Source organism: Salvia splendens, chromosome 6 (genome assembly GCF_004379255.2).
Source record: "Salvia splendens isolate huo1 chromosome 6, SspV2, whole genome shotgun sequence".
In the NCBI taxonomy this organism is placed as follows: domain Eukaryota; kingdom Viridiplantae; phylum Streptophyta; class Magnoliopsida; order Lamiales; family Lamiaceae; genus Salvia; species Salvia splendens.
Genome location: NC_056037.1, coordinates 38,357,069 through 38,383,120, shown reverse-complemented (window position 1 = coordinate 38,383,120; position 26,052 = coordinate 38,357,069). Strand labels below are relative to the sequence as shown.

At 36.3% G+C, this 26,052-nt stretch overlaps 4 protein-coding genes, 1 long non-coding RNA gene and 1 pseudogene across 10 annotated transcripts; 2 read left to right on the top strand and 4 right to left on the bottom strand.

Annotated features, from left to right (window-relative positions):
- Nucleotides 1-808: 808 nt before the first annotated feature.
- Nucleotides 809-1,633, bottom strand: LOC121808411. 2 transcript variants are annotated; one of them, XR_006052189.1, is made up of 2 exons: nucleotides 1,497-1,633; nucleotides 809-1,076 (listed from the first exon to the last, which is right to left on the bottom strand). It is a non-coding gene; the product is annotated as an uncharacterized LOC121808411 (long non-coding RNA). The 2 variants fall into 2 exon arrangements; XR_006052190.1 differs by having other exon boundaries at nucleotides 1,470-1,589.
- LOC121808410 (lysM domain receptor-like kinase 3) lies at nucleotides 1,558-3,867 on the top strand. Its single transcript, XM_042208891.1, has 9 exons — nucleotides 1,558-2,188; nucleotides 2,262-2,453; nucleotides 2,547-2,686; nucleotides 2,762-2,851; nucleotides 2,924-3,029; nucleotides 3,106-3,257; nucleotides 3,333-3,430; nucleotides 3,504-3,642; nucleotides 3,730-3,867. The coding sequence occupies exons 1-9, from the start codon at nucleotides 1,558-1,560 to the stop codon at nucleotides 3,850-3,852; spliced, it is 1,671 nt and encodes a 556-aa protein (XP_042064825.1). The 3' UTR covers nucleotides 3,853-3,867.
- A 15-nt stretch (nucleotides 3,868-3,882) lies between these two features.
- On the bottom strand, nucleotides 3,883-5,825 carry LOC121808409 (alpha-glucan water dikinase 1, chloroplastic-like). The gene is made up of 5 exons (XM_042208890.1): nucleotides 5,792-5,825; nucleotides 5,582-5,689; nucleotides 5,250-5,347; nucleotides 4,951-5,124; nucleotides 3,883-4,173 (listed from the first exon to the last, which is right to left on the bottom strand). The coding sequence occupies exons 3-5, from the start codon at nucleotides 5,310-5,312 to the stop codon at nucleotides 4,108-4,110; spliced, it is 303 nt and encodes a 100-aa protein (XP_042064824.1). The 5' UTR covers nucleotides 5,313-5,347; nucleotides 5,582-5,689; nucleotides 5,792-5,825; the 3' UTR covers nucleotides 3,883-4,107.
- Nucleotides 5,826-5,847: 22 nt separating this feature from the next.
- Nucleotides 5,848-11,034, bottom strand: LOC121808408 (pentatricopeptide repeat-containing protein At4g39952, mitochondrial-like). 4 transcript variants are annotated; one of them, XM_042208886.1, is made up of 5 exons: nucleotides 10,877-11,034; nucleotides 9,753-9,841; nucleotides 8,898-9,070; nucleotides 6,137-8,810; nucleotides 5,848-5,989 (listed from the first exon to the last, which is right to left on the bottom strand). In XM_042208886.1, the coding sequence occupies exon 4, from the start codon at nucleotides 8,606-8,608 to the stop codon at nucleotides 6,278-6,280; it is 2,331 nt and encodes a 776-aa protein (XP_042064820.1). In that variant the 5' UTR covers nucleotides 8,609-8,810; nucleotides 8,898-9,070; nucleotides 9,753-9,841; nucleotides 10,877-11,034; the 3' UTR covers nucleotides 5,848-5,989; nucleotides 6,137-6,277. The 4 variants fall into 4 exon arrangements, with proteins under 4 accessions (XP_042064820.1, XP_042064823.1, XP_042064822.1 ...); XM_042208889.1 differs by lacking the exon at nucleotides 8,898-9,070; XM_042208888.1 differs by lacking the exon at nucleotides 9,753-9,841.
- Nucleotides 10,819-13,645, top strand: LOC121809235 (annotated as a pseudogene).
- A 377-nt stretch (nucleotides 13,646-14,022) lies between these two features.
- On the bottom strand, nucleotides 14,023-25,485 carry LOC121807794 (alpha-glucan water dikinase, chloroplastic-like). 2 transcript variants are annotated; one of them, XM_042208109.1, is made up of 33 exons: nucleotides 25,337-25,485; nucleotides 24,562-24,888; nucleotides 24,041-24,085; nucleotides 23,813-23,922; nucleotides 23,644-23,722; nucleotides 23,442-23,533; nucleotides 23,209-23,362; nucleotides 22,367-22,789; nucleotides 22,173-22,280; nucleotides 21,925-22,023; nucleotides 21,678-21,818; nucleotides 21,505-21,593; nucleotides 20,771-20,905; nucleotides 20,150-20,312; nucleotides 19,969-20,058; nucleotides 19,673-19,858; nucleotides 19,405-19,467; nucleotides 19,262-19,324; nucleotides 19,116-19,175; nucleotides 18,863-19,015; nucleotides 18,671-18,754; nucleotides 18,177-18,353; nucleotides 17,986-18,092; nucleotides 17,553-17,766; nucleotides 17,356-17,459; nucleotides 17,035-17,167; nucleotides 16,778-16,903; nucleotides 16,154-16,264; nucleotides 15,791-15,889; nucleotides 15,492-15,665; nucleotides 14,792-14,884; nucleotides 14,558-14,673; nucleotides 14,023-14,470 (listed from the first exon to the last, which is right to left on the bottom strand). In XM_042208109.1, the coding sequence occupies exons 2-33, from the start codon at nucleotides 24,829-24,831 to the stop codon at nucleotides 14,266-14,268; spliced, it is 4,266 nt and encodes a 1,421-aa protein (XP_042064043.1). In that variant the 5' UTR covers nucleotides 24,832-24,888; nucleotides 25,337-25,485; the 3' UTR covers nucleotides 14,023-14,265. The 2 variants fall into 2 exon arrangements, with proteins under 2 accessions (XP_042064043.1, XP_042064044.1); XM_042208110.1 differs by having other exon boundaries at nucleotides 24,041-24,082.
- Between the last annotated feature and the right edge of the window lie 567 nt (nucleotides 25,486-26,052).

Sequence of the window (26,052 nt, the reverse complement as noted above, 5' to 3'; positions counted from 1 at the left end):
TATAATTTACATTTTACATAAGCATGTTGTATTTTTTTTTATTAATGCTCATTATTATAAGTCTTATTTAATTTTATAAAATATGAATTTCATCATACAATCATCACCATCAGTCACGAAATCAATCTTCAAAATGATGCTCAAAGGCAAATGGAGTAGTATTTGGGATTCTTGTTGAACTAGCTATTCCTTTTTGTGTAATACTACTTCCTACTTTTAGCTTTCCCTCGCTTATGATATACTCCTACACAATTTTTGTGACTAATAATTAAAGTAACTCCACTTGTTAAAATACTCTTTTCAATTAATTATTCGATACAGAGATAAAATAATAAATATTGTAGTGGGTAGGTGGTTGGACTAGTCGAGTCGGGCCTATAGTATTGGGCCATAGAGACCAAGTTCAAAATCACGCAATAATGTTTTTTACTATTTGGATAACAGTGGCCCATGTCCTTTTTTTCTTTTTGATGAAAATGTACTACTACTACTACTACTACTACTATATCATTGTCAGATAAAATTATTAAATTTATAAGATATTTTTGCCGGCGAACTATAATCTAATCATAATAAATCTCATTATCTAATCTCACAATTCGCAAACTTGCACTACTCTTAGCCAGACATTACATTACTAACAAGCTGTTTTAAGCCTTGATTAATAGTCCATCAACTAATTATAGTGCATATAATGAGAATCGATGAATGTGATTATAAGAAAATTAAGGATTTATATATGACATAAAGTGAATTCGTGAGAAACGAAGTTATATATATGATGGGATAAGAAGAAAAGAAGTTGGTATGTAAAATTAAATACATCAATCAGCCGTCTGGTTTAGTAGTCCGTTAAAGAGAAGGGGTCAAATTAACGAGTACTATAATCTAAAGCGACTTGATATAAAGTTTCATAGGAAAATAAAAAATAGTACTGTAAAATAATCAAGAAATGAGTGATTATTATAATAGTATGTGCAGGAAATACCTGACCTGACCTGACCTGATCATTGTTTACTCAGCCGGCCGATGTCAACGTCTGGTAGCTCATAGTCATATGCACAGCTCAAGATCCTCTGCTGGGATCAAATTTGTAAGAGATCAGACAAGCATGCATCTTTAGACAGACCAATGAGCTTCATCACTTACAGCAAAGTGTAATGTTTGAAACAAACATAGCATTTCATACACTAGGAATCACTTAGCTTGTCAAAGTCACATTTTTTTAATGTTTTGACTACTAATATTCTGCCCTTATCAACATTGAACTCATCTCCTAAACTAGAGACTATGTCCACTGACAGAAGGATAGGTTACCTAGACATGTTGTCTTTGTGAAAATCGACATACATTTGTAATAACAAAACCAAATTTCCAACTTCTCCAACTGTAGACTAAGGCTATAAAATACTATTCACTTGATCATAATGAAGAAGACAAACAAGTAGTATATAATGATAGATACTCACATATAGGAACAAAGCTATCTCCAATACCTCTTAACTACTCTTTTCTTTTGTGCTATCTTCTTCTCAAAAGCCTGCATGCCAAGTTTTCATGGATTTTCAGATATGTAGTCCTCTTTTTCATATCCTCCTCCTCCCAATCTTCTTCATGAAAACCTGTGTTTCTGAAACACAGATGTACCCCTTTACTTGTTCAGATAAGATTCAGTCATGTAGTGCTCTTCTTTACCAGCACAATGGATATCAGGTGGATAATGTGGCCTCGTTATACTCGGTCAATGCATCAGCAATCAAGCCTATACCATATGCAGATAGGCAAGATTACTTGGTTTCTGTAAACTGCTTGTGCCAGAATGTTGATGGAACTCGAGGATACTTCTATGATGTAGTCTACGAGCCAAAGCACGGTGATATTTTCTACGAGGTATCAACTCAGAATTTTAGCGGGCAAGTTTGGAGTAGCAGAGTAAATACAAGTTTAAATGTTGGAGAAAATAAAACTCTGCATCTTTTGTGTGGCTGTGTGGAGATTGAGTCCCAAGTTGTGGTGACCTACACAGTTCAGCCAACTGATACTCTCTCCTCCATTGCAAATCTACTTTCTGCTCAAGTTGATGGAATTGAGAAACTAAACACATATTTGAAAACCCCAGATTTCATAAAAGAAGGTTGGCTCTTATATGTGCCCATGGAAAAATATGGACTCCCTAATTCAGAGAAAGGTGAGCATCATTTTCATGATCATTCACAAGCTGAGAAATTTCATGTATAAATTCCTCATTCTTTTGGTTTCAGGGACAAAAAAGGCACACAAATGGATCCTACTCATTGGGATATTGTCAGCTGTAACCTTACTCTCAGTATGCACCTTGGCCATAATCCTAGTTGGGAGAAAAAGAAGGCAGGATCCAAAATCGTCATTCAAAAACTCAAGTGCCAGAGCACATTCCTTGCAGAGACAGTACACACAGAAAGAAATAACACAAGGTCAGAGTACTATTATAATTTGATGGAGTATTTCACTTCTCTACATAGTACTCAGAGAGAGAAATTAAAATGATCTGCTTGGATCTCTGACAGATATCACAGTTTTTGAGTCAGAGAAACCAAGTTACTTCAGTATTGAGGAGATTGCAGAGGCCACAGGTGACTTTGATGAGACTAGAATAATTGGCCGGGGGGGATATGGAAGTGTATACCACGGTGTGATAGGAGAGAAGGTAGTAGTACTATTTAGTCCCCCAAATATTCATCAAGAATCTTGACTAGTCACTACTATCATTGACATGAATCAGGAAGTTGCAATCAAGAAAATGAGGTCTAACAACTCCAAGGAATTCCTTGCTGAGATCAAAGTGTTGTGCAAAATACATCACAATAATGTGGTAAGAGAAATTTTCCATCACCTGAGAATTACTGTAATATTGAGAGGCCATTACAATTTATCAAGAATATAGGTGGAGCTGATGGGTTATGCCACTGGTAATGACCACCTCTACTTGGTTTATGTGTATATCCCGAATGGCTCTCTTAGTGACCATCTTCATGATCCATTGATGAAAGGTATTCAAAGAAACACTACACTTTGTGCGTATAAACTGCAAAGAAATGCTTATATCATAGGCTATGAATTAATTAGGTCATCAGCCTCTCTCGTGGAGCGCAAGAACCCAGATCGCACTTGATGCTGCAAGGGGTATAGAGTACATCCATGACCACACAAAATCTCAATATGTGCATCGCGATATAAAAACTACCAATATCCTGCTAGATGAAGGGCTTAGAGCAAAGGTATGTGGAGTACCTAGTTATAATTGATCATCTGATATTGATTTTTGGAGCAATCATGATTCAGAATATCTGCAGGTTGCAGATTTTGGTTTAGCAAAGCTTGTTGGTAGAAGCAATGAAGATGAATTTATAGCAACCCGGCTTGTTGGAACGCCAGGATACCTTCCACCTGAGTAAGTCCAATTGTGGTGAACCATCATTACATTAGCTGATTAGAAGCATATCAAAGTAAATGATTTCTTGCAGGTCTGTGAAAGAGATGCAAGTGACTACTAAGACTGATGTGTTTGCATTTGGAGTAGTTCTTGCAGAGCTTATAACCGGCCAACGTGCACTCATCCGAGACAACCAAGAGCCAAATAAGATGAAGTCCTTGATCACAGTAGTAAGTGAACAAAGTTTATGATGCATATTGTTGAATAGTAGTAAAAAAAGACCATATTTATTTATGGTGTTAGATGAGTTTGATCAGGTAAATAATATCTTCAATGAAGAAGATGCAGCTTCGGCGTTGCAAGTACTGGTAGATGGAAATCTGAAAGACAATTATCCTCGAGAAGACGTATACAAGGTAGAGTACATAGAAAATATATGAGTGATGGTATAAGATTAAGAGGGTTGTGAATGGTGGGTGCAGATGGGTGAAATTGCACAATGGTGTCTAAGTGAAGAGGCTGTAGACAGGCCAGAGATGCGCGAGGTTGTCATAGCATTAGCTCGAATCAGAATGTCATCAATTGAATGGGAGGCATCACTTGGAGGGAGCAGCCAAATTTTCAGTGGAGTTTTCAGTGGAAGATGAGAACAATCTCTCTCTAGATTACATGATTTAGACAAGAAATTAATTAGCCTATGTAAGAAGATACTGCAGCAGTCCTTCCTTTTTTTCTATCCAGGTGTTGAATCTAGAGATCCACTGCCAATTCCAAATGTACAAACATGTAAGATAGTTGAAACATTTAGCTATTTTCACAAGCAAGCATGTAAGAGTGCATTATGTCAGTTTTAGTTAATGCAGACTTGCATGCTTGCACAACGTAGTGTGTCAGCGTAAATTGTTTAAAGATAAATACATATTTCGCAAGTAGATTACAAACTGGGAAAGAAATATTTTCTTTAATTATCTTCTAGTAATATTTTCTTTGTACGAAATGGGAAAGAAAAATGTACAAATTTAACAATGTTTATTTCTTCTTCAAACAATTGTTGTATTACCAGCATATATAGTTTTGTGGGATTGGTCACAATTAATTTTTGTGAAGTTATATTATTTGTAGGAAACTAAGACTACTGAAATAAAGTTCGGAATAAAAGAAACATTAATCATTTCTATCTCAGGGTGTTTTTGAATGATTAACAATACAGATGCTAATTAAATAATATACCTACTTCAAAAATAATCAAACGAAACATTTACTGTGTATAAGTAATAACGAGGATTGGAAAAGATAAATGGCATGTGATGTGAATGTAGAGGTATTTCACCAGAAAAAGAAAAAAAAAACATTTATACACTCTGTCAATAATAACAATGCTTATTAAGTTATTATAAATAAAGTATGTATTAATGATACAGCGTTTAGAAGAAACATATACAGAATAACTTGAATATGAACTACTTGTGGCATGCAACGCTAATCAACACTTTTTACCAGTTCATAAAGTATAAACAAAGTATAGCATATATTATTACCTCAGCATATATTTCTGATGAATCCCCAGAAGATGGGTTAGTAGTATGGATAACGAATGCATAATCAGCATTTATTATTTCTTGAACTATGACAGCCATGCAAAGACAGTCATAATCAAGCTTCACTTTTCTTGTACTGAAGTATGCCCTCTCGTTCCACTTTGATGCCCACACCTAGAAATGCAGAAAAGTAAACATTTGGCTGATGTAAAGATCAGTTGTTCTTGAATCAATGGTTATCAAAAGATGGCAACGTTTCCATAAAACATGCAAGTATGGATGCCTATCTATAGGCTTACCTTCTTTATGGCCATCCATGCTTGTTCCCATCTCTCTGCACCTTCATCCCCGGGCCACGGCATGCCAGAACTTGCATCTTCTCCTTGAGCGCTTTAATCTGAGACAAGGTTTCTCAAGTAAACTATGGGGCATCTGAAATGATTCACTTTCTCAACACTGCTAATTTTGGGGTATAGTTTTAATCTTAGTTTCATGTAGTAACTTAATATGTTAGCTATAATCTACTCTTGAGGTGTGGCCATCAACATATAACGCCAATTATGTACAGAAACTATTGGAAAGAGGAAAATGCCTAGTTAGCAAAAAGTGGTGGCACTAAAAGGGGACTTACCAGCTGTGGTGGTGCTGAAAGTTCCAAAACTGTGTTCCGTATCGCACCAAGGAAACTGGAGTGTCCGTGTAACTTTTTTTTCAGGACTAGCAATTTTTCTGCCACAACCTGCAGAGTTCCAGATAAAAATGGAAAATCAAGAGATTAGAAACATACACCAGCATTTTTTCTAAATTAATGACTGATTATTGCATAAACTTCTCCTCTTACACGTCTCCACAATAGAATAGGCAATACTTGCTCCAGATAGTACTTAGTAGTCATGTACTGATTCTCGAGGAACAGTCATGTTATATAGTGGTTTATCCATTGACCTCATCACCTTCTCTGGAACTCTTTTCACGACAGGTACATCCTTTGCAAGGAAAAATGATGCACCAATCAACATAAAAAATGTTGTCCTGATCACTGCATAACAAAGTAATATCTTAATGAGAAAGGAATTAGCTAATTTAAGTCAAAAGAGAGGACACCACTCAATATATAGAGTTAGCATGAGCATCATGCTTCAGCTACCAGAAGTGAAGTTAGGAATTCAAATGTGTATCTTATTACCTTCCTTAATCCAACCAAAGCACAGCTGGCTGCCATTTACAAATAAAATGTAAAAGAGAGACTTTAATTCGTTTCTTGATATTCTAATATCTTTATGGTCCGATTACTTGACAGACCACATGTTGTGGTCATTCTGCCGGTTTATGCAGCACTCCAACCCACAGTTTTTCTTACCCCTCTATCCTTCATCTTTTTCCTCACTTGCCCTACATCTTCCCACATGCCCATAGAGCCATAAAAGTCTGAGACCAATATGTAATACCCATCATTTTCTGGGTCAGCTTCAATAGCATGGTTTGCTATCTTCATACCCATTGCAACATTATTATGTAATTTACAAGAATTTAGCAGAGAACCCCATATGCCCCCATCAGGGGTAAACGGCATCGATAAAACAAGAGCCTCGGCCTCATCCAGATAACCAGATCGCCCATAAAGATCCACCATACATGCATAGTGCTTTAGTGTGGGTGCAATAGAATATTCCTTCATTTTGTGGAAGATTGACTTGCCCTCATCAACTAATCCAGCATGAACACATGCAGAGAGTACTGCTAGAAATGTTAGGTCATTTGGTCTAACATCAGATTCTTTCATTCGTTGGAACATCTCAACTGCAGATTTTCCATATCCATGCATACCATAACAGAAAATCATTACATTCCAACATATGATATCCCTATCACTTAGTGAGTTAAAAATTTCTTTTGCCATATCAATTTGTCCACATTTGGCATACATATCAACCAACGATGTAGCAACAGAAACTTCACAGCCAAATCCAGCTTCTATGATATAATCATGAACTTTTTTCCCCTTTTCAAGAGATGCAATCTGAGCACAAGCAGACAACAAAACAGCTAGTGTTGCTTTGTTAGGCTTTAAGCCTCTCGTAATCATTACATCGAAAAGAGCTATAGCCTTGAGACAATTACCATTGTCAATGTAAGATGAGATAAGAGAGTTCCATGTAGTAATGTCATGTGATGTGTGATTGAGTAACCTTTCTGCTTCATTCAACTTACTACATTTCCCATACATGTTTATCAGTGAATTAACAATTGTGACCTTCTCAAGCATCATTGTTTTCATCATACAGCAATGTATAGAACGAGCAAAACAGATGGCTCCCAATCTTGAGCAGGAAGAAATTACTGATAATAGACTGGATATATCAGGTTTAATCCCTTGATGTTGCATTTGTCCAAAGAGCATTATACATTTCTTATCTAATCCTACCTTTTCATAGCTAGACACCATTAGACTCCAAGAATCTTTTACCTGATCGCGGCATTGAATAAAAATCTTCTCAGCAAGATCCACGAGGCCAAACTTACAGTACATTGACAATAACGAAATGTGTACCTTCTCATCAATCATATAATTCCTCCTTATAATAAAACTATGGAGTGCCTTTCCTTCAGAGACTCTCAATGAATTAGCAAAACCAGAAACCAAACAACTAATTGCCATTCCATCAGGATGTAAACCAGTAGCTTGCATCCTCAAAAATATATCAAAGCATTCAACAATGCACCCCAACCTTGAAAAGACACCCATGACTGATGTCCATGATAATAGATCCTTATCTACAACTTCAGAAAAAGACATACGTGCATCCTCAACACTACCACACTTGGAATACATTGACAAAATGGCAGACTGAACCACATTTGAGGATACAATTCCTGATTTTAGAGCCAGCACATGCAAGCACCTACCTTCAACCAAAGCACACAAGTTTCCACAAGCTTGGAAACCCCCTTCTAATGTTCGGAAATTCAGCTTCTCACTATTGCCACCAGTTCTATGCATCTCACAAAGACAGTGAAAACCTTTCTCACTCTCGCCATTCTGCACGTGCCCTATCACAAGTGCAGTCCAAACAACCACATCTTTAACAGTAGTTTCATCAAACATAAGAGATGCATAGTCCATAGTTCCACATTTCGAATACATATACACGAATGAAGCACCAACAGCAGAGTTTCCATCGAAAAGATTCAATTTTGAGATTAATCCATGAAATTTCATGCCAATAGAAAGCGATTGAAGTTCAGCACAAGCAGAAACAACCATTGGTATGGTAAATTGTGTAGGCAAAATGCCAGCAAACCTCATCTTGGAGAAGAAGTTAATGGCTTGCACATGGTCCCCATTAGAAAAATGGGCTTTGATGATGGAGTTCCAAAGAAAGTGGTCTGTAAAAGTGAGGGAATCAAATACTTTGGTTGAATTATGGGACTGTTTGAGGGACGCATAATATGCTATCAGCTTTGATGCGATAAATTTATTGTGTGCGTTACCGGTTGTTATGATAGCAGCATGGGCAGATAGAAGGGTCTTCTGGTCCAAGTAATCGGTAGTAAGGAAAGAGTCAATGTGTTTGGTAAGGTAACTCGATAGCGAATCGACAATCGAGTTAGATGAATGGAGATGTTTGTGGAGCTTCGGGAGTGTGAATACAAACATTGAGGGTGGGAGGAGCTACGAATATATACAAGGGAAGAGAAATACGGTAACGAAGGAGAAGCTTGAAGAAGGAACCTCGTGAAGAAGTGAAGCTTGAAGCAGAAACCTCAGAAAGTCCAGATAGTCTTCAAGAACTTATTCCTCAGAAAGTGCAACTCCAGAAGTCAATGAAAAAGCTGCCAGTACTTTCGTCTCCACAAGCCTATATCACAAAACAGAGCATGTTAGAGACTAAGTGTACGCAGTACCACTTCTGCAATTTGGTTAACATAAGTTCTCCAGCACTCACTTTGTAAGACATATGTTGCACAGTAAAAAATTAATAGAATCATAGAGAAAAGTGAGATTTCGAGAATGCTCCACTAAGCTCTCCACAGACGAAATAAATACCCCATGCTGTATCACAGCATTCCAGTTCATCTATTAACAATGACAATCTAGCACAAAATCTCGTGAAGCAGCCTACAGCACATGAAAGACAAAAAACATAATGATGAACCAAGATTTAGAGGAAAGCATAAAACACAGTAGTGGAGGCTGGTGAAACATTATAATGCCACTTGCATCAAGTTAAAATCCAAATTAAAAATTGCTTGCTGATCAGAGCATGCCCAGGAAACAAAAATATGTTATTCAAATCAAGATGTTGATGTTGTGGATAATTAAGTAGACAAGAACTGATTGTAAATATTTAGCAAACGAGACAGAGATACATCTTCATATCATATTCAGCAACATAGATGTCAAACAGAAGTTTATAGCTAGATTATAATACTCCCTCCATCCCAACTAAGTTGAGGCATTTCTTTTGTGCACGGAGATTAAGAAATTGTGTTAAATGGGTTAATAAAATAGGAGTGAGAATAATGTAGGAGAGATAAGAGAGAGTAAAGTAGGAGAGGGGATAGAGTAAGAGGGATTAGATGTTTGCTTTTTGCCAAAAAAAATGAATCAACTCAGTTGGGACGGAGGGAGTACATGATTTCAATATGAGTGCAAAGTTACACCAATAATATCTCAGAAATTTTGAAACTGAGTCAATTCAATATCTGCCACTAAAAACCATATTAAATTTCAAAATCAGCATACTAAGATGAGTATCAAAACCTTCTTAGTGCTAGACTATCACACTGCAGTTATTTACCATAAGTATTTGAAATGGCCATTCTATCTTTGGAACCATCAGTCATTCTTGAAAATTGGTACTATATCAGTGGAAATGACAAGGACCACCTGAAACACAATTTATGTACTTGTAATGCTAGATATATTTAACAACCCAAGTATTATCTCATATGGAACAAACTGCATGCCCTCACAATATGATCCCGACATGTTAAAGATCTTAGGATAACCAAACTCGCTTGCTTGATTACAAATTATATCATGAAGCATACATCCTTTAATGATATTTCAGCATACAGATGCGATTGATCTGAAATAATTACAATTATGTCATTATTAACATATGATTCCTGAAAACAAAAACAAGAACAATTTTCAACACTCAAACGATATATACACATCAGCCTTGAAGCACAATCTCTATATTAGATCTTCTTAGCAAAAGCCAATAATCGCAGCAAACTTTAGGTGCACCACACGAATGAATATTAGTTACAGATGACTGAACTACAGAAGTTATAACAGCTGTAAAATTTGCTCAAACCTCATATAGAGAATTTTAGCTGCGGATCCGTAATGCAATATTTTCAAGAAAAAACGCCCAAGCAACGAATCGCAAGAGCCTTCACAATGCAGCTGTTTCTTATATTACATGACTGGAGCCAAAGATTTAAGCTTTTCAAACATAACTAATTAGAAGGGTGTTGTACGGATATGAATCCACGCAAGTTTCCAAAGAAGAGCATTTAAAGAAAGATAGAGATAGATGAACAGATAAGAACATATGCAATGCAAATATGCTTGTGCAGAATAACTGCTAAATTCATAATAGTAACAATTTGAATGCCTTAAAATAAACTTGATTGAATGTCTTAAAAATGACTCTCATGGAATAAGAATAGGCTTAGAGTCATATAAGGTACTCAAAGCATTGAGTTGCTAAAAATTGGGCTATGTGAAACGGATGAAGGTTGTTCATATGCTAAAAATTGAAATAATTTTATACTCCACCAAAGTTTGTGGAATGCATAAAATTATCATATGTACAGTTACAACTTAGAATCTTCTATATATATGTGAAAATTATGGAAAAGCAAAGCTCAACACAGAAAAGAACTTTATCCAGGTATTGAGATTTCTCACCGAGAATCGAGTCAGACCGGGCGAAACAGCGGTCTACTGGGTGACTCCACGCTGTCAAGAAGAAGAAGATGCATCATTAGCGAAGATCCGACGAGTGATGGGAATTAGAGAATTTGAGAAGAGAGTGCGAGGGATGAAGAAGCAGCGCAGCGGCTGATAAAAATGTGGCGGTGAAAATTAAATTTGGTTTGTATAATATTTATTGGGTTGTATAGTATTTATCTTAACATGGTTGAGTTAAAAACCAATATTCAAAGCCCAACTAATGCTTTGACGCCCAATTAATTTGTTGTGCTTAAGAAGTACGTCGTTTCTTCTTTTAGTTTTTTAATCAACAATGTATGAGACATATATATAAAAAAGTGTTTAAACAAAAATACTTCTCCTTCCGTCCTAAGGAAGATAATCCGTTTCTTGGACGGCACGAAAATTTATGTAAATTTATTTTGTATGTGAAGTGGAGAGAATAAAGTAAGAAAGAAAATAAAGTAGAAAAAATGTGTTTTCTTTTTAGTAATCAGTTATCTTAATTGGGACAAATCAAAAGAAAGTGGGTCATCTTCGATACGAAGATAAGGAGTACTAATAAATTAGAAAGTTGAAAGGATTTCTTTATCTCATGAATTTAACTTTTCTTTTATTTTCTATTTCTATTCTAAATAGTGTTCTTTAATATAAAAAATAATAATTTATTGACAATTTTCATGTTAATTGTGTACTATTAAAACTTAAATTTGTAATATTTAAATAAATGCATAATGACATTACATGATAATTACGGTGATAAAGATTTGTAAATATTGGAATTTTACTATTTTTCATAAACTCATTATAGCAATAATCATTTGAAATTATAAGAGATTACTTTGCAGAGTATTTTAATTTTATGTAGAAATTTATTTATCAGCAAATATTTTTATTTCAACTAATAATTATGATTAATATGATTTTTATATGTAGTATTGTTTAATATATCAAAGTGTTCATATTATTTTATGTTTTATTAACTTGCACGTGTATGTAACATAGTGTTAGAGAAATTAATTTAGATGTTGCTTAATATTTTAAAATTTTAAAGTGTATTCTTCAATAAATGGGTATTAGAAAAATGGAAAATGAGAAATTAAATGTAGATATTGCTTAATTATTCAAAATTTTAAATGAATATTAAAAACCGTGCATAGCACTGGTGTTACACTATATAGTAAAAGTTAGGCACAAATGCGTTTGGACTTAAAATGACATTACGTTTAATGTACTTATTTATGGCTTAGATTGAGGTTGAATACAAGTATTGAGGAGATTGCAGAGGCCACAGGTGACTTTGAAGAGACTAGAATAATTGGGCGGGGGGGATATGGAAGTGTATACCACGATGTGATCGGAGAGAAGGTAGTAGTACTATTTAGTCCCCCAAATATTCATCAAGAATCTTGACTAGTCACTACTATCATTGACATGAATCAGGAAGTTGCAATCAAGAAAATGAGGTCCAACAACTCCAAGGAATTCCTTGCTGAGATCAAAGTGTTGTGCAAAATAACACACAATGATGTGGTAAGAGAAATTTTCCATCACCTGAGAATTACTGTAACATTGAGAGGCCATAACAATTTATCAAGAATATAGGTGGAGCTGATGGGTTATGCCACTGGTGATGACAACCTCTACTTGGTTTATGTGTATATCCCGAATGGCTCTCTTGGTTACCATCTTCATGATCCATTGAAAGGTATTCAAAACTAGAAAAGCCATATTAACACTAGACTTTCTTTGTGCGTATAAACTGAAAAGAAATGCTTATATCATAGGTCATCAGCCTCTCTCGTGGAGTGCAAGAACCCAGATCGCACTTGATGCTGCAAGGGGTATAGAGTGCATCCAATGACCACACAAAATCTCAATATGTGCATCGCGATATAAAAACTACCAATATCCTGCTAGATGAAGGGCTTAGAGCAAAGGTATGTGGAGTACCTAGTTACAATTGATCATCTGACATTGATTTTTGGAGCAATCATGATTCAGAATATCTGCAGGTTGCAGATTTTGGTTTAGCAAAGCTTGTTGGTAGAAGCAATGAAGATGAATTTATAGCAACCCGGCTTGTTGGGACGTCAGGATACCTTCCACCTGAGTAAGTCCAATTGTGGTGAATCATCATTACATTAGCTGATTAGCAGCATATCAAAGTAAATGATTTCTTGCAGGTCTGTGAAAGAGATGCAAGTGACTACTAAGACAAATGTGTTTGCATTTGGAGTAGTTCTTGCAGAGCTTATAACCGGGAAACGTGCACTCATCCGGGACAACCAAGAGCCAAATAAGATGAAGTCCTTGATCACAGTAGTAAGTTTAATTATGATGCATATATATTGTTGAATAAAAGTAAGTAGAGCAGTTAAAAAAAGACTTATTTATAGTGATCAGGTAAAAAATATGTTCAATGAAGAAGATGCAGCTTCGGCGTTGCAAGTAATGGTAGATGGAAATGTGAAAGACAATTATCCTGGAGAAGACGTATACAAGGTAGGTAGGTAGCGTATATAGAAAATGAAGTATATATACTCGATGAGTGATGGTATAAGAAAATGGTGGGTGCAGATGGCTGAAATTGCAGAATGGTGTCTAAGTGAAGAGGCAGTAGACAGGCCAGAGATGCGCGAGGTTGTCGTAGCATTAGCTCGAATCAGAATGTCATCAATTGAATGGGAGGCATCACTTGGAGGGGGCAGCAAAATTTTCAGTGGAGTTTTCAGTGGCAGATGAGAACAATCTCTCTCTAGATTACATGATTTACACAAGAAATTAATTAGCCTATCTAAGAAGATACCGCAGTTCATTCTCTACTTTTTTTCCTATCCAGGTGTTCAATCTAGATCACCACTGCCAATTCCAAATGTACAAACATGTAATTAAGATACGTAGTTGACATAATAATTATGTCAGTTTTAGTTAATGCATGCTTGCACAACGTAGTCGTAGTGTGTCAGCTAAATTGTTTAAACATAAATACAAACTGAAATAGATATTTCCAAATTAAGTAGATTACAAACGACCATCACACTAAATCAGTAAACCCAGCACGATGCTGATGCAAGTAGAGGTATTTCACCAGAAAAAATGAAACATTTATACACTGTCAATGATAAAATGCTTATTATTATCATTATTATAAATAGAGTGTATGTATTATTGATACAACGTTTAGAATGCAGAATAACTTGAATATGAACTACCTGTTGCATACGTATATATTGACAGTTGATATAAACTACCGCTACCTGATTCTTCATTGCCATTATAGTAGATGTTGCTCGTTGCGGGTCTTTTTTTAATGTACTAGGTCGTTTCCATCCCCGAAAACAGTTGGAATCCAGGAAATGTGATCACATCTGTGGTCTTGTTTGGACTACGTATATTTTTCCATCCTTGACAACGCCTTCAATATCTTGGGGGGATCCATAGAGTTCCTCTATGGCATTTCCTGCAATAGCTATGCTAGAGAGAATTGAATGACGAAAGTCGCCATCAACCATTAATGCATCAGACGAGTAATCAAGCACCACTTGATCCTCTTCGTCCATTGGGACACTGCAAGAATCACCATCAAGTTCAAGGCTTGGTTATATTCCAAAGATTCTGTGACATTAGAGAAGAGCATCTTTCATACAACTTTACCTGTCATAAAGCCCAGCACCAGCATAACCTTCTAGATCTTCGCCATTAGAATCTGACCGGAAAATTATAGATCTTCTAATAAAAAGGCCAATAGGTTTGCTGGGGTAACCCAATATCTGGAAGGATAAAGCATAAGGACAAACTTATCAGCAGTCAATAGGAACATATGTGTTAATGTCGAAAGGACATGACACATCCAGATGTGCTGCAAGCCTCCTCAGTTTCATAACTTACCTGAGGAGATTTGAGGTCATTTTTCTTGCAAATAAAGCTCAGTGCACGACCTGGATAAGCCCCCACCAGTGTCTCCCCAAGCCCCTTGACAACCTATTCATGAGAAATGCATAGGAAGGTGATAACCCTTATTAGATAATTAAATGCCACACAGCTACATGAGTCTGGAGATCTTCAACAGGCACGAAAAACCTTCTTATTTCCTCATTCTTTAAGTTGGAGCTAAACCCCAAGAAATGGACCAGCACAGAAAAATTATATATGAAAAGATATAGGTTGTTTAGTTTAACTATAGATTTTGATTTTAGGTAGGTGATGATATACCAGTTTCGTGTCTAGCTTGTCACCTGAGGTTATAGACATAGATTGGGGTGTACTAGACTTGCCACTCCTGAGTGTGCCCGTGCTTTTTGACACATAATTCTTTGATCAGTAAAAGTTTACTTTCAAATGCAAATATAAGGAGAATGCATTTGTTGGGGGTGGAGGAGGGGGTGGAGGAGATAATTGTGGCCTTACTGAGGGTGTGGGAGGCAGGAGGCAATCTAGTAATTGAATCCCTTCTTTTATAATTATTCAGCTATGGTGTCTCTCATGTACGTTGATATTTCTTGTGTGTTTACAAAGTATCCCTTGCCACGCTAATCAAAACTTTTTAACAGTTCATAAAGTATAAACAAAGTACAGCATATATTATTACCTCAGCATATATTTCTGATGAATCCCCAGAAGATGGGTTAGTAGTATGGATAACAAATGCGTAATCAGCACTTATTATTTCTTGAACTAGGACAGCCATGCAAAGACAGTCATGATCAAGCTTCACTTTTCTTGTACTGAAGTATGCCCTCTCATTCCACTTTGAGGCCCATACCTAGAAATGCAGAAAATTAAACATTTGGCTGATGTAAAGATCAGTTGTTCTTTAATCAATGACCATCAAAAGATGGCAACGTTTCCATAAAACATGCAAGTATGGATGCCTATCTCTAGGCTTACCTTCTTTATGGCCATCCATGCTTGTTCCCATCTCTCTGCACCTTCATCCCCGGGCCACGGCATACCAGAACTTTGCATCTTCTCCTTGAGCTCTTTAATCTGAGACAAGGTTTCTCAAGTAAACTATGGGGCATCTGAAGTGATTCACTTTCTCAACACTGCCAATTTCGGGCTATACTCTTCATCTTAGTCTCATGTTGTAACTTAATATGTTAGTTATAATCTACTCTTGAGGCGTGACCATCAACATATAAGGCAAATTATGTATGGAAACTATTGGAAAGAAAAGTGTAAATCTGCTCAATTTAAGAAATGGGAAAATGCCTAGTCAGCAAAAAGTGGTGGCACTAAAAGGGGACTTACCAGCTGTGGTGGTGCTGAAAGTTCCAACACTGTGTTCCGTAACTCACCAAGGAAACTGGACTGTCCCTCGTATAACTTTTTTTTCTGGACTAGCAATTTTTCTACCACAACCTGCAGAGTTCCAGATAAAAAAAATCAAGAGATTGTTAAGCAGTTATGTTCACATTATCAAATGTGTCGTCGTCAGGGATTTCAGTTCATAAGAAACTCTGCTACACAGATGTATACCCCCCATGTGCCCTGAACTAAAAGGGGATATACCATAGTAGTGCCAATCATTCTTCACAGGATTTAATCCACAAAGCTATTAGAGTAAATGCCGCCGAAGCTTTTACCATCTAAAGTGCACCGAAACACTTTCAACTTGTAAGATCATAGTTCGTTGAAGAAATTTAAATTCCAGTAAGTGTCAAAAGAGACCCTATAAAAGAAATACTAATTTTTCTCTTGACTAAATAAATCTCTACAGAAAAACTATTCCTAAGAGAAATTCAAGCCACAATGTAGAAAATGGGAACAATTGCAACCCCAGACATACAGATAAATGAATTTAAAGTATAAGATGATGGGCAATGTGTACAAAATGGAGATGCATGCAAGGGTGCATCTACCAAAGAGTATAACCTGATTTAAATTATCTGAAAGGACTGCTTCGAAAGTACCAAATGGTAAAGCAACAGAAGTTGGAATGTTAACCCATGATGGAACTTTCCCTTTTAGGTGTGCGATATTGCGTGATTTGGCCCCAACCTGGACAAATTCAAATCATGCATTTTGTATAAGTTTAGTTTATAGCTGATTATTCAATGGGCATAATAATTCTCCTAGAACTTTAAATAGATTGAGAACATGAAATAATGAAGTAAATGTAAAAGGCTGACCAGTTCATTTGTAAATTCCTCAGATGAGATTGCATATCTTCCAGAGAATTGCTTTCTCTCCAACGACAAAGAAGGAGTAGATGAAGCTTCATTTGAGTTAGCGGAACTTACTAGCCCATCATCTTTCATCTCACTACAGTAAAGACGTAAAATTAAGAAGGCATCAACTTCGGTCTTCACAAAATCATAAAGTGCAAGTTTTCTGGGTCTAAGATTATTTGCAAATGTGAAGAAAGAAAAGAAGCAAAAGATAACTCAAGTGTCCCTGACATCTGTGATGTTAATGAACATGAACAGTAAACTTGGATTATCCTGAATTACCTGTATACCACATCTGCAGATGTAGGTTTTAAGCTCAACAACTTTCCTTCACGTGCCTCGATGTCAGTCAATATATTGGGATCAAAGCAAGTGGCAAAACAAACCTACGAAAAAGAAGAGAACTCATGGTGGAGCTACAGAGGGACATTGTGAGCCAAATATCGCACTGAACAACTAAACAGCAACAGAAATACAACCTTACTGTTCCTGGCTCGAACAGAAACATGCGACAGAACATCAGGCATGTCAGGTGTCAGTACTGCTACAGCACCATCAGGAATTTCTTCCTCTCCTTTAACAGATTTTGCAACCAATATAGTAGGTGTTGAGTAAGACTTATTCTGAACAGAAAGCAATTGATCAACTACAACGACGTATCCAACAACTTCAACTGGACTGATGACCTGCCAACTGTAGCAGAATATGGGATACACGTTAGTAAGCTACTAATTCTAATTCAACAACTATAATTGTACATTTTCAACAGATGTCAGAAATGGCATTCCTCGTCTGACTTAGTAAACAGGTTACAGGGTCACCCTGGTTTAAAAGTTCTTGAGAAAATGATTGTAACTGGATAGATGCAGATTTATAAAGTTTATGTTCTGGTGAGCTACTAAATTTGATGACCTTCCTAGATTAGCAGTTTGTCGAAGAACTGGATCAAGTCGGTTGAGAAGGGAGGACAGTGAAGCTGCTGAACCAGCCCGAATTATTTCTTCAGTAAATATATCAACCTGCATGAAATATTTACAATGTTAGTTATGAGTTGTAATTGGGTAGGCACCAAAAGGACTACACAAGTGTCAATGTATACGTACAGCCCCCTGATCCACCCCAAGCAGTGTGCCAAGATACTCTGCCGATGGTTGCAGTAATTGATGGTATGCCTCGGCCTTGCTTGCAAGTGAAAGCCGAGTTCTGTCAAGAACTGATTTGGCAAACAATGCCCAGTGCTCATCCCTGCTCTTGAACATGCTCCGGCTTAAATTCCACCCCTTATTATGAGAAGAAAATTAAAATCAGCAAAATTAACAAAATCCCCCATCAACAAGAAAAAGATCAGCAAAATTTAACAAAATCTCCCATCAACTAGAAAATGCATTAACAAAGAAAGATCCAACATTGAAGATGCGAACCATAAGGACAAAAGGTATGGGGCTTCTGAAAGTTCCACGGGCAATATTAACTAAAAAGCTCCAAATTCATGTACATGTGTTTATAAGGACCCAAATATGATGCTTATGAAGAAAAATTGGATCATAAATATAAAGTACGAAAAAACAACTGGCACTTTTGTTCCATTGCTCCTCACCTTTAAGCAATAAAGGAGATCTTCATTATCACTCATGGAAAGTGCTAGGTTCTCAGCAACAAGGGAAATGAAGTACATAATTTTCTGCAGAATTTGCATTAAGTGTTGCAACTCAAGTCAAATTATAATAAAGAAGAGGGAGTTTGCATGAAAAGGGATTATTGAAGACCAATAATAAAGTTTATATGATACCTCAGGGCTAGCATTATTTAGCTCCTCATATCCACGTTCTACAGCCGTTCTAACTGCAGAGTCTAGGGCAATATCCAGGAATAAAATATCCTTTAAGCGGCTATTAGACTGGGAAAGCAATGATCTAAGCTCCTGACGAGCCTCAAGCAATCCCTGAGTGGAAAAGCATAATTACCATGAATGCAGTAAAAGGGTCGTCAAATTATTGTTTCTCCAAGATTGAAAGGGGAATTATCATCATAACTGGGTATACCTCAAGCAGGGCTTCAACATTTCTATCTTCAATGTGGTTCATAACAAATTGGAGTAATTCCTGTTATCATAATTAGAAATATTTGGCAAAACGTTTCAGAATTTCGCTATGCTAAGGATCGTTACATATTGAAAAAATGGAACTACCGGAAATCCTGCTGGCAAGCCTTCGACAGGATTTATCTGCACTCCAACCATGAAACCTTGTCCCTGATGTGCATCAATTACAACTTAGAAGAAATGCAGGAGGAATGACATTAGCTGATAATGAATTACCATGATGGAATTACCTCATCTTTGTATCCCAAGCAATTTGCGATGGCAGCCTCAAGATCTGCACCTGAATGAACTGCCTGCACAGCAGTACAGTAGAATTTTGGAAGTTAAGGAGTTGTTACAATACTGCTAAGAAATGAACTAAACTTACCAAGTCTTTTTAAGTGGAATGAAAAGGTTTAAGCAATTTGAGTTTTATACTTGCATGTATTCACTTTGAATGACTCAGACACATACAAAGAAGCAGTTATAAGGTCATGCAGATGTGACAAAATCTCTAACCTTCAATGTTCGCATGTAATGTCCAAGATCACGCAGAAGTCCATCCTTTTGATCCCCCCTAAACTTAGGTTCAGAGCGTATTGCACGGTCGTAACTAAGGAGGCGCTCTTTTGTAATTCCATTATCATTTAAGGTTTTCCAATAAACAATAATGTCAAAATCACTCTTGATATAGTCCATCAATGCCTGTGATAAGGAGCATGTGAGTAAAACTATTAGTTGAAACTTCTATACATGCACATGAGTGTGTGTATTTTGATCAGCCAAATGATTGTCTACTTATATATCCTGAATACCTGACAGATTACAACATCATCAGGACTAGTGTTATTATGAAGCTTTTGATGCCATTCTTCCATCAGTCCCCCTTTGCAATCATTCTTTCTCTGCAGTTAAATAATAACTTATAAAGCATTATCAAATGCATATATCCACCAAAAGAAAATTAGTGGGTAAGGGCATGCTTATGAAAACTACCTGAATGACTAATATTTCGTCCCTAATTCGTTGCCCCACATCCCCTTCACCTCCACGACCGACAGTTGCCATAATCATGCGTAGGATTTCACGATACTGAGGATAACTTTTGTAGACATTCTGGAGCAAATCCGTTAGTCTGTCTTGAGCTTTACTTATCTCTCTGCACCAAGACAAGAATTTATATTCCAATTAAACTGAAAAATGACAAGAGTTAGAAGAAAAACAGACGTGTGGAGAACATATCCCCCACTATCCATTGTGGAGGCTCTTTCATTCGACTTCCTCAAAAGAGCAAATGACCCAGAACCAAATACGTTCAGAAACTAAGGCCCTTCTTGATATGATGGAATGGAATGAAGATAAAAATGAAATGACATTTTTTTTGCATTTCCTTTACATTTTCATTCCATTCCCTCCCGCATTCCATCGTGCCAAGAACATGAGTATAATGAAAATAGGAATAATCCCATTCCATTCCATCATACCAAGAAGGGCCTAAGAGCTTGGGAAATTCATAGGATACCCTATCCAAGGACCACAGAAAGGAGGGGACCCAGATTTCCATGAACGAGAAACCCACCCATAAAAACAATTGCAGCTGCGTTTTAGGAATCATACCGTGGTTTTACGTTGTAATTTTTGTTCCAAATGAGTTGTCTTGTTGCCATATATCTCATCCACACAAGAATGCCGGCAAGACCTACTTCACCTGCACTAGTCGCTTGTTCCATCAAGTCTGCTGCAATATTAAATCTGTAGGAAACATCATGTGTTAACACAAGTAACATAGTAAATTATATCCTAATACTAATATGCATAAGGTACATTGAGTGGAATCTCCACTTATAATTTATTTTCCATTTTTCCTCAAGAACAAAAGGCTACAATACAACGTCTGTCCTGTATCTTGAATGTACAAGTGATGTTTTAAATTTGAAGTGGAAACTTGACATAGTTAAAGAACTAAGAAAAGTTCTAGAATTTTTTTTATTTTTTTTTTAAAAAAACGAGGCAAATTTAAAGTATAGATGCAAAATTAAAGAAACAGTTTTTGAAGAGTTTTTATATTAGTCAGTTTGCATAGCTCCAGTTGACAAGTCAAAGCCCAAGACTTCCACGAATCAAAGTTGTCATAATAATATTAAATTCAAAGCAGGAATTTTAGTATCGGTAGGATTTACATGCTACACACCACATACTGTATCATCCCCGCTAAGCCAAAAAAATTAATTCAAATATCAATAAAAAATTAATTCAAATATCAATAGAAGCTCGGATATAAGGGAAATGAAGAATGAAATTGCTAGTAAGAAATCTCATCATGAGTTTAGAGATGCAAGTAGATTTATCACCTATGCATAAATGACTTCTGGGCTTCACTTTCCAACTCTGCTATTTTATCTAACAAAAACTTTGATGTTCCCTCCCCATTTCCTGCATCCTTTTGCCACAAAATAAACATTTGGAATAGTCAATGTTATACGGAGACAGATATACAATGAAAATCAAGAAAGGTTATTCATACCTTTTTAACTTTCGCAGGCCTAGTTTTGAACTCAACATAAAAGTCGGATCCGCTGTTTTTTATCCAGTTTCCACCACACAAAAGAACAAATGGCATCCCCACAAAGTTTTCACCTTCAACTGCTATTTCCAATGATTGAATCTGAAAGAGTAGTCTAGGAAGAAGTTATTTCCTTAAGCTCATTGAGTTGATATTAGTGTTATGGCATCAAGGCAAATGAGAAACATACAAAAGTTCATCTCCGTACCTTGTGTGACTGATTATTGACAGAACTGGTTGTGAAATTCGTTTGGGCAGCCTTATCTACAGAAACTGAATCAGGGGGCATCATAGTTGAGGGAGGTGCCTGGAACATAATCAGCCATTATCAACTGAATAATACTAAGAAATTACTAACTAAAAAATGAAAATTAAGTAGTATATAGTAGTACTTAGTTTCTCCACTAACATACACATTGGAAGAGTTAATAACTATGAATAGGTTTTTCGACGTACTGTCCATTCTCCAGCGTTTTTGGACAAAGCCCAGTGGAGAGTAACAGGATCTGGAAGATCTGTAGCAAGGTAGACTTTTGTCTTGCCTGAGGACTTTGCTACAAGTACCTTCAGAAGAAAATGAATTTTATAAAACATATGCTCAATTTTTATAACTTTTGTAATGGAGATGAGATAGGATGTTGTAGACATACCAAGAGTTCCTTATCACCAAGCTTATAAATTTTCTTGTTCATTATAGGGCCATCGATATGAACTTCCTTATCCATAGAGAACTGTTTAATAGGAGATAAAACTTCTGGAGAAGGGGAGATATTTTCTTTGATGGACTCTGGTGTAAACTTAGTGAGAAGCGACATTATGTCCCTTTTCTTGCGCTGAACTTTTTCATTGGAGAAATTAGTTTTTTGAGCCTGTTTCTTGGGAACCTTGGATTGTATATTTTTCCTGTTGTTGTCTTTTTCCTTATCAGGTATATTGTTCTTTGATTCAGAAACAAATTGCTCTTTACTTTCACTTGCAGCATTTTTACTTGTTAACTTTTCTCTAAGGTCCTGTACGGAAGCACCCCTAGCTACTTCTTCCAATAGCTCCATTCGAGCTGCCTCATATTCCTCCTATTTAATGAACATGAAAATATGAGCAAGAACAAAATCAAACAGGGATACGACCAATATTTGTATGAAACACAATATCAACTAGCACTTACAAAGGATCATAAACTGTAACTAAACCAAAAGACATGCAATGGATTAGACAATCAAGTAGTAGAATATATTTAACAGTTTGAACATATTGATTAGAGTATATTTCTAGATCTTGTATCTAGTGATTTAAATAATTAATTCACATAAAACATTAAATTTTCTTCATCATTGTAGAGAATCATAGGGCAGAACTCAGTGTTGTGTGTGAAATCAGAAAAAGAAACATATAGATTATAGAATTGTTGTAAACCGAAAGGAGTAATGGGGCATCATTATAAGGTAGCTACAGTATTCTTCAACTGAAGCTAAAGCAATGAACAATCACAAACCTTCTCTTGTTCTGGGGTATACATCTGCTTCCCTTTCCTCTCCCACCTCAAATAAGCTTGGATTTGAACAAGATCCTCAGGCACCGAAATGTTTGGAGTTGTAAATTCTTTCTTTGGCAAATTAACATGAAAATTGCCACCATTGTACTTATACCTGAGAGCATAAGAAATACAACGCTAAAGACACGGTTCGATACATATGCTCTAAATTAAATAATTGAGCATCACTCTACCATTTATTCTGGGCTTCGTCATATATCAGAAACTCTAGAGCTTCTATTGCAGGATCATCAATCTCTATGCTCAGTGAAGCATTAGCACCAGACTAAGAAGATACATCACATGAAAAACATGTCATCAACCAGAAATGATGCAGTTCTGCTTAGTATAACAACTCATAAGACACATTTAGTTCAAGTGGCATTCTGAGCTTACTTTCACAAAAGGACTCCTAAGTGCTTTGTTTTTGTACACCATAGTTCCAACTGGACGACATCGTGGAAGACTCCATGTACTGACCAACCAAGAGACAAGAAATATTTAAACTCAAAACAAGATCCCATTTTACAGTATATGAATACTTATATACTTCAATCGCACTTACTCTTGTCGTTTTTTTATCGCTCCCCAGTGTAAAAGTATGCTGTCACTGCTGCTTGTAACTTGAATATTTACCACTGAACCAGAACCAGATGTCGGAAGCCCAACATCAACCTGTTTATTTACATCCAATATTCTAACGTCAATAGATTGGCTTGCACGTTTCATCCAAGTGTCATCCTATATGCACAGTGGGATATAGTTTGCATCCTAAAAATAAAGATCACTATACCTGTAATTCAACCTTCTCGTCGAGTCTGAATTTCTCCATCTGCTGCTAGAGAATAAAAACAGTGAAGACAATGCATTCACAACAGGAGTAGGGAAATATCTTTAAAAAAACTAGCCATGGTATTGCCACAAATGAAGCCTTGCAGTACAAATGAGGGTGTTCTTTCCAATTCTTACAGCTTTAGAAACAAGAGACTTCGGAAAACAGAAATGACCATTACCAAGTGAAGAAAATATACTAGTAAATCATCAGATGAGGAGAAAACCCCATATTAATCAAATTGAAGGGTTCCAATAAGATATTCGTCTAGATCAAATCTGTGATCAATAATATAATCCTCTCTTCAGTCCGTGGACATAGCTAAAGGAAGTTAGTAAACAACATGATTCTGTGTGTTTATTACCGTTTTGTCAATCTTTCTCTACCACCTTTGAATATATGCAATACACTAGAAGAAACAGTGAAACATGCACATAGAAACTAATAATGTTAAATTTTCATCAAGAATTTTGCAATGTTACCATAGAAGATGGATCAGCAGCCAAGACAGCCTTCACGGATCTTAAAATAGTATACATTTTTCCCATCTGTAACCTATTTTTCTGCAGTGAGACCCTTCTACCCCAGAAGTCGGTAGATATAGGAGTTCGGTGTGTTAGTGAATATGCTTGAGGCTGGAGAAAGGTATTCCCCCTAACCGAGGTAGAAGTATTGCTTCTACTCTGATGCTCTAAAACCGTCGGAGAAAGCAAACTCTGATGCAGCAAGTTATTCCCAATCGTGTTGCTCATGTTTTCTCAATCGTATGATTAACTCCAAAAATCACAACTTCAACCTCAATATTTATGCTGTCAAAAAAAGAAACAAAGTGCCGAATCATTATCACTGACCACCATGGTATACGGATATACGAGTATAAACACAATCATATACACACACAAAAACTATTGGTAGCAAAACAAAGATACAAACTCTTAAATCACTATTGGTGAGCGAGCATTGCCGCAACGAGTTACGAAACAAACATCACACCACTAAATTTGAACACCATTAGGCATTAATGCGATACAAAAGCTCTTAACTCCACACAGATCATGGAATGAACTAACGATTCATTACAAAATAGGTCAATCATTTAGACAAACAGTTCGTGCGCAATCAAATAAACTACTCAACAGAATCATCATCGTTTCAAGTGCAAAATACTGCAGTACAACAAATTCGAAATTACACAGTTTGACAACAAAAAAGCGCAACATTGCAACCAACAACAGCAATTCAGCAATCAAACTTCACCTGAAGCAGACGGAATGAAATCTACGGAGAAGAGAGTGAAGCGATGACTGAAAATGGAAAATGGAAAATGGAAATTGGAAAGTGGCGAGATTTAGTAAAAGGAAGAACGTTGCTAATACGTAACTGATAATAATATTATTATCATGAGAAAGGGGGACACGTGGCAACATGAGAGAGGTATACCAAAAATAAAGGGCTTTGGAGATTAATCACGTGCCCGGAGCATAGGCGTGGGGTCCATGACTCGCGGCTGCTTTGTTGGCTTGTGATTGGATATTTTTCATTACTAGATATTTTAATGGAAATTTCCAATTACGATTTGATTGATAATTCTCGACACCATAAAAATAAATATGAATTTAATAAGTTAGAAATAATTTTTTATATTTATGGATTATGAAGTTAAACAAAAATAATTCGATTCACACAATTTGCTAGTCATATAATTTATGGATTATGACAAATATTTGTGTACCGTCCAGAATCCGATTGATTTGAGGCTTATTAATTGCATCATCACATGATTATTAATTCATAACTCCGCATAGGATCTCACAGTCACATGGTGCTCGTTTTCGATATTAAATGTCACATCTTTGATCTTGCCCAAGACATTAGTCTTACAACTGAAGCAATCCCAGGCGCTTTACCCTGTGTTGAGCTAAATTAAGTAAAGGCATACTTTATAATTTATACTAGTATGACTTTGAATTAAA

What these genes read in the sequence shown, in the direction of transcription:
- LOC121808410 (XM_042208891.1), top strand. Translation starts at nt 1,558, where the DNA reads ATGGATTTTCAGATATGTAGTCCTCTTTTTCATATCCTCCTCCTCCCA. An exon ending in ACGGTGTGATAGGAGAGAAG is followed by an intron (nt 2,687 to 2,761) that starts GTAGTAGTACTA and finishes GACATGAATCAG; the next exon opens with GAAGTTGCAATCAAGAAAAT. An exon ending in TCATGATCCATTGATGAAAG is followed by an intron (nt 3,030 to 3,105) that starts GTATTCAAAGAA and finishes TGAATTAATTAG; the next exon opens with GTCATCAGCCTCTCTCGTGG.
- LOC121808409 (XM_042208890.1), bottom strand. Translation starts at nt 5,312, where the DNA reads ATGCCGTGGCCCGGGGATGAAGGTGCAGAGAGATGGGAACAAGCATGG. An exon ending in CATGGATGGCCATAAAGAAG is followed by an intron (nt 5,125 to 5,249) that starts GTAAGCCTATAG and finishes CTGCATTTCTAG; the next exon opens with GTGTGGGCATCAAAGTGGAA. An exon ending in CATCAGAAATATATGCTGAG is followed by an intron (nt 4,174 to 4,950) that starts GTAATAATATAT and finishes TGGAATTGGCAG; the next exon opens with TGGATCTCTAGATTCAACAC.
- LOC121808408 (XM_042208886.1), bottom strand. Translation starts at nt 8,608, where the DNA reads ATGTTTGTATTCACACTCCCGAAGCTCCACAAACATCTCCATTCATCT.
- LOC121807794 (XM_042208109.1), bottom strand. Translation starts at nt 24,831, where the DNA reads ATGAGCAACACGATTGGGAATAACTTGCTGCATCAGAGTTTGCTTTCT. An exon ending in CAGAAGTCATTTATGCATAG is followed by an intron (nt 20,906 to 21,504) that starts GTGATAAATCTA and finishes TGTTTCCTACAG; the next exon opens with ATTTAATATTGCAGCAGACT. An exon ending in ATGATGTTGTAATCTGTCAG is followed by an intron (nt 19,859 to 19,968) that starts GTATTCAGGATA and finishes TCCTTATCACAG; the next exon opens with GCATTGATGGACTATATCAA.